Genomic DNA, 5,000 nt, shown 5'->3' with positions numbered 1-5,000 from the left:
ACAGTAAAAGTCTACCCCTTAAATAACAAGCAGCTGTGGGAACGTGATAAAGTCTTATGAGACGAACGGTGATAAAATGCTGAGAAAGAGAGGATTTCAGAGAGAGCCCGTATCTACAGACCAGCTGGTCAATCACAGCACACCTATGAGCGGGCTGCTTTAGAGGGAGATGCAAGTAGAGTTTGTGGTTCCAAAAATAAGTCAATAATATACTTACTTTTATTCATATTTTCTTATACTTCTTATTCAATTCAAAAGCATAAGCACGGGCACTTCCTAAACTGCTATCAACACTTACAGTAGATGGAAAGAGATTATTTCCTGAAGATATTCAGGGGACTTAAGGTTCATGAATAATTCATACCTCTCTCCAGGGGTTCCAGCAGGCTCCGCCCTCCCTGGGTCACCTGACCCACGTGGGCCTCCTTTGCATATAGCTCCGCCTCCAAGGCCTACAACGACGGGGTTGATATTCAGTCAGTCTGTCAGGTGTGAATCCTCCCGCTACTGCCCAGAGTCAGAAACCCAGATGAGGCGCTCATGGGAAGTGTAGTCTTTTGGGAGCCTACCTGTAGTGCGAGGTGCAGGGGGTCCGTCTGGGCGGCGGTGTCGGGGTGTGTGGCGGCCAGGCTCTGGGCTGAGGCCTTCCACGCTCGCATCCAGCTCAGCAGCACACACACATCGCCCTCCAGGCTGGGGACAGGAGAGGAATAGATTAGTGTGTGCGCATCTGTGGGTGCGTGTGTAGGTGTGTGTGTGTGTAGGTGTGTGTGTGTGTAGGTGTGTGTGTGTGTGTGTAGGTGTGTGTGTGTGTGTGTGTGTGTGTGTGTGTGTGTGTGTGTGTGTGTGTAGGTGTGTGTGTAGGTGTGTGTGTAGGTGTGTGTGTGTGAGAGAGAGAGTGGTTACAAGGGGTGTCAGTGCCAAACTAGTTTAACATGGAGGACAGGTTTAGATTTTTTAAGACTCTGCTTTGTCCAAAAAGAGTGTGTGTGTGTGTGTATGTGTGTGTGTGTGTGTGTGTGTGTGTGTGTGAGAGTATGTGTGTGTGTGTGTGTGTGTGTGTGTGTGTGTGTGTGTGTGTGCACGCGCGTGTGCTCCAGCACTTACACTTTCTTGACCTCCAGGTCCATCTCCAGCAGTCGTCTCTTGCTGGGAGCGGGCGCGGCCGGGTCCTCGTCATCCGCCGCTGCCGTGGCTGTGTCCATGACGACGTCCTCCTCGACCTGAGCCATCCCAGCGCTGGTCACTGCCTCCGTCACCTTGGTAACGGGTCAGAACGCGCTTGTGAATGTGACGGACTGGACACAGGATAAACATGAAACTCTCTTTTCTGGACCAGAATGCAACTCTCTGTCCAACGCCACTATAGATGAGAAATAGATACTTAAACAGTACTATACTTCTATAGTAACACCCATTCTGCACAGATAGGCTGACAGGCTCACACACTGACAGAGAGGTGGTTAACATTGTCACCAGTTCCAAAGAAACCAAGACCCGTGTGGAGTGAAAGACCAGACCGGGTTTGCATCTCCTGTTTTGAACTTTCTCTCCACAGATGCGTCTTTGGACGCACAGAACCATAGATAAACAAGGAGCCCTTCTGGCTCTGGAAGATCGCTCCTCGCGCCAGAGCAAAGAACGGGGGCAATTGTTCCCCATGGTGATTAGCTAAGTGTGTGTGTGTGTGTGCGTGGGAAGGGACAGGACTGTGGTATTTTTCTGTGTTAAGGTGTGTGATAGTGCTACCATGATATGATTACTTAGACATACAGTACACACACACGCACACACGCAAGCACGCAAGCACGCAAGCACGCACGCACGCACGCACGCACGCACGCACGCACGCACGCACGCACACACACACACACACACACCTGGAAGGAGTAGTCCTCCAGCCTCTGTACTAGGTTGTCCCATCGCTGGGTCAGCTCCTCCGTGTCCCCCTCGATCCTAGACCCCGCCTCCGCGCTCTGCAGCAGTGACGTCACATCCTGCCCCGCGTCCGACAGCTGGTCCAGCGTCCGCCTCTTCTTCTCCATGTCCTCCTTCAGGATCTGCAGAGGTCAAAGATCATCACAGGTGCCAAAACTATAGGCGGCCATTTTAGAGTTTGCGGTGCTGAAACAGAGCTGCGGTTAAGAAAAGAGTTTACAGGGTGTTGCTAATATCAACAACACTGTTATTGGACTATCTAGACAAAGGTACACACTGGCCAATAAGTTATAGCTAAAAGTTATGGTATTTCATAGGTCTGACATTCAAAGTAAAGGTTATATTGTATTTCCAAAGTTTAACCTTGTCCTTGATACAGCTCCAGTCTGATATTCCATATGAAACAGCAGCCATAGCAGCCTACTGCACTCAATAAAATAATATTATAACCGCAGTCCTTTAAAGAGGAAATAGGCAAACTCTTACTTTCAGTAATGCTATCATTTCATTCCCATCGTCATAACAACAGTTTTAGATCCAGGAAGACGCTAGCGTTAGCGTCCCAGGACCATTTTGAGGCAAGCTCGCCAAAACATTCAGCTCCACTCAGCGTCCTGCCGCAGGGGCGACTCACGGCTAATAGTCGGACGTTGGCGTTCATCTCGCCCAGGTCCTTGAAGTCGCCGGTCTGGACCTCGCCAAGGGCCTGCTCCTTCTCTGTCAGCCACACTCTGAACGAACTCTGGGAGAGGGGAGGAAAAAACGAACTAACTTGATTTTGCGTGTCAAAGGCTAACACCGTAAGCGCAGGCCAAGACGATGAGACATTACTTGACAGTGCATGAATTCATTTGGCTGAATTGGAGTTAGCAAACACAATTACGGGAGGGTATTGCATTACATGGACTTCAAAAACATTGAAACATATTCCTCGCTAGACGATATATACATATTTGGTAGTGGAACTTTAGGGTGCCTATGAAGACATTTCTTTCTTTAGAGCCAAAGCGTTTCACTTCACCATGAATGGAAGGTTTAGCTGAGGCCCCAGCAGACGGGACGGACTCTTTATTTTACAGAGAAGCTCTAGACTAGAGAGACTGGACTGGGCTGTGAACTCACATTCTAATTACAACCGATATTTAAAAGTAAAACAAACTCCTTTTCCCCCAATTCAGATAAACAACGACGGGGTTGACTGTACACTGATAAACAGCAACCGGGGTGACAGTGACAGCGACGGGGGTGATTAAGGCTTACTCCCTACTCTGATAAACAGTGACAGGGTGACTGTACTCAGATACACAGCAACAGGGTTGACTGTATTCAGATAAACAGTGACAGGGTTGACCGTACTCAGATAAACAGCGGCGGGCTTGACTGTACTCAGATAAACAGCGACGGGCTTTACTGTACTCAGATAAACAGTGACAGGGTTGACCGTACTCAGATAAACAGCGGCGGGCTTGACTGTACTCAGATAAACAGCGACGGGCTTTACTGTACTCAGATAAACAGTGACAGGGTTGACCGTATTCAGATAAACAGCGACAGGGTTGACTGTACTCAGATAAACAGCGACAGGGTCGACTGTACTCTCATAAAGAGTGACAGGGTTGACTGTACTCAGATAAACAGCGTCAGGGTTGACTGCAGCCCGCCAGGTCTGTGAGACTTGTGGCACGGAAGGGGAGACCCTGCAGCCCACAGAGCCCTGTTTGCCCAGGTCAACCACAAGAGCTGTTCATGTGGCAAAACTGTGTGTGTGTGTGTGCGTGTGTGTGTGTGCGTGTGTGCGTGTGTGTGTGTGTGTGTGCATGTGTGTGTGCGTGTGTCTATACCTGGTCCTCCAGCAGCTGCTGCCACACCATGAGCACTTCCTGCAGATTGTGCCATCTCTCCTCTGTCCAGCGACAGACCGCTGCCCACCTCTCTCCCAGAGACTAGGAGGGAGAGAGAGAGAGAGAGAGAGAGAGAGAGAGAGAGATAGAGAGAGAGAGAGAGATAGAGAGAGGGAGGTGGGGTGGAGCAAATGTTAACATCATTAGCCATTACCAGCATGCTGCACACCCAAAATGACTGGTACCTGCTACAGTACCAACAGTATCCAGTGCTTCACATAAAAGCCGGAGTGTTTCGCTTTCAGTGCTGTCTGCAGTCATTCTACATTAAATCTTTTACATTTTAGTCATTTAGACACTTTTATCCAAAGTGACAACTATGAGCTGGTGTTAAGGTGAAGTGCCTTGCTCAAGGGCACAACAGTAGGCAATTGGTTGTTGGAAAATCACTTGAGTGACCTCACCTTCAGTCTCTTCTGGTCGTACGTTCTAACCACTGGTCTACCCATCACCTGCATGTACTAACGTAAAACACACACACACACACACACACACACACCCCCCTGTCCGCTGCTCGTTGTGGTCTCACCTGCAGCTGGTCCTCCAGGGCAGCGGTGGCGCTCTCTCCGCTGTTCTCGTCCACCACCACCACCATGTGGGTCAGAGAGTTGACCTTCACCTGCTCCGCCTCCAGGTCGCTCTGCAGCTCCTGCAGGAACGCACGCACGCACGCACGCACACACACACACACACACACACACACACGTCACATTAACCATTTACAACACTGGGTTAGGAGTCTTGAAGGGAACTCGACAGGGGTCACTGAATCTTCACTAAGGTTTGAAACAGTGGCACGTAGAAGAATATTGTTAGATTGGAAATCTTCATATGTGCCCAAAACCTCTCTGTGGCTCAAGGACCTCGTGATGTTTCTGCACTTGGAGAAAATTATAACCTGAGGGGATCACCAGGGAAGAGTGGATCTGTGACTAATTACATGACTAAACTAAAGACACTACAGGACAATTAAAGTACTCATTCTAATGTGCAATTTGATGATGACACGGAACTCTGCAAGCTACCTACAGGGCTGTTCCTCTTTTTCTGGAACACTGAATGATGTTTCCACTACTTTGAGGAAGGGCTGTTGTTTCTCTCTTTTATTTCTTTTTTCTTTTATGACATGTGATGATGAATAATTTAGCTTTGTTGTGATGC

At 48.9% G+C, this 5,000-nt stretch overlaps 1 protein-coding gene across 1 annotated transcript in view; it reads right to left on the bottom strand.

Moving 5' to 3' along the window:
- The window catches only part of LOC311321941 (utrophin-like), a gene marked incomplete at its 3' end in the record, with an annotated part of 104,371 nt that overhangs the window by 60,475 nt on the left and 38,896 nt on the right, over nucleotides 1-5,000 (bottom strand). The window contains exons 13-19 of the mRNA XM_084453956.1: nucleotides 4,369-4,488; nucleotides 3,780-3,881; nucleotides 2,573-2,680; nucleotides 1,881-2,060; nucleotides 1,108-1,259; nucleotides 570-693; nucleotides 365-452 (exon numbers count right to left, since the gene is read on the bottom strand). Of these exons, the coding sequence (XP_084310082.1) occupies nucleotides 365-452; nucleotides 570-693; nucleotides 1,108-1,259; nucleotides 1,881-2,060; nucleotides 2,573-2,680; nucleotides 3,780-3,881; nucleotides 4,369-4,488 (874 nt within the window). The remainder of the gene's footprint in view (nucleotides 1-364; nucleotides 453-569; nucleotides 694-1,107; nucleotides 1,260-1,880; nucleotides 2,061-2,572; nucleotides 2,681-3,779; nucleotides 3,882-4,368; nucleotides 4,489-5,000) is intronic.

Source organism: Borostomias antarcticus (genome assembly GCF_949987555.1).
Source record: "Borostomias antarcticus genome assembly, chromosome: 19".
Classification (NCBI taxonomy): Eukaryota; Metazoa; Chordata; class Actinopteri; order Stomiiformes; family Stomiidae; genus Borostomias; species Borostomias antarcticus.
The sequence above is the reverse complement of the archived record's forward strand: the minus strand, read 5'-3'. Positions and strand labels throughout refer to the sequence as shown.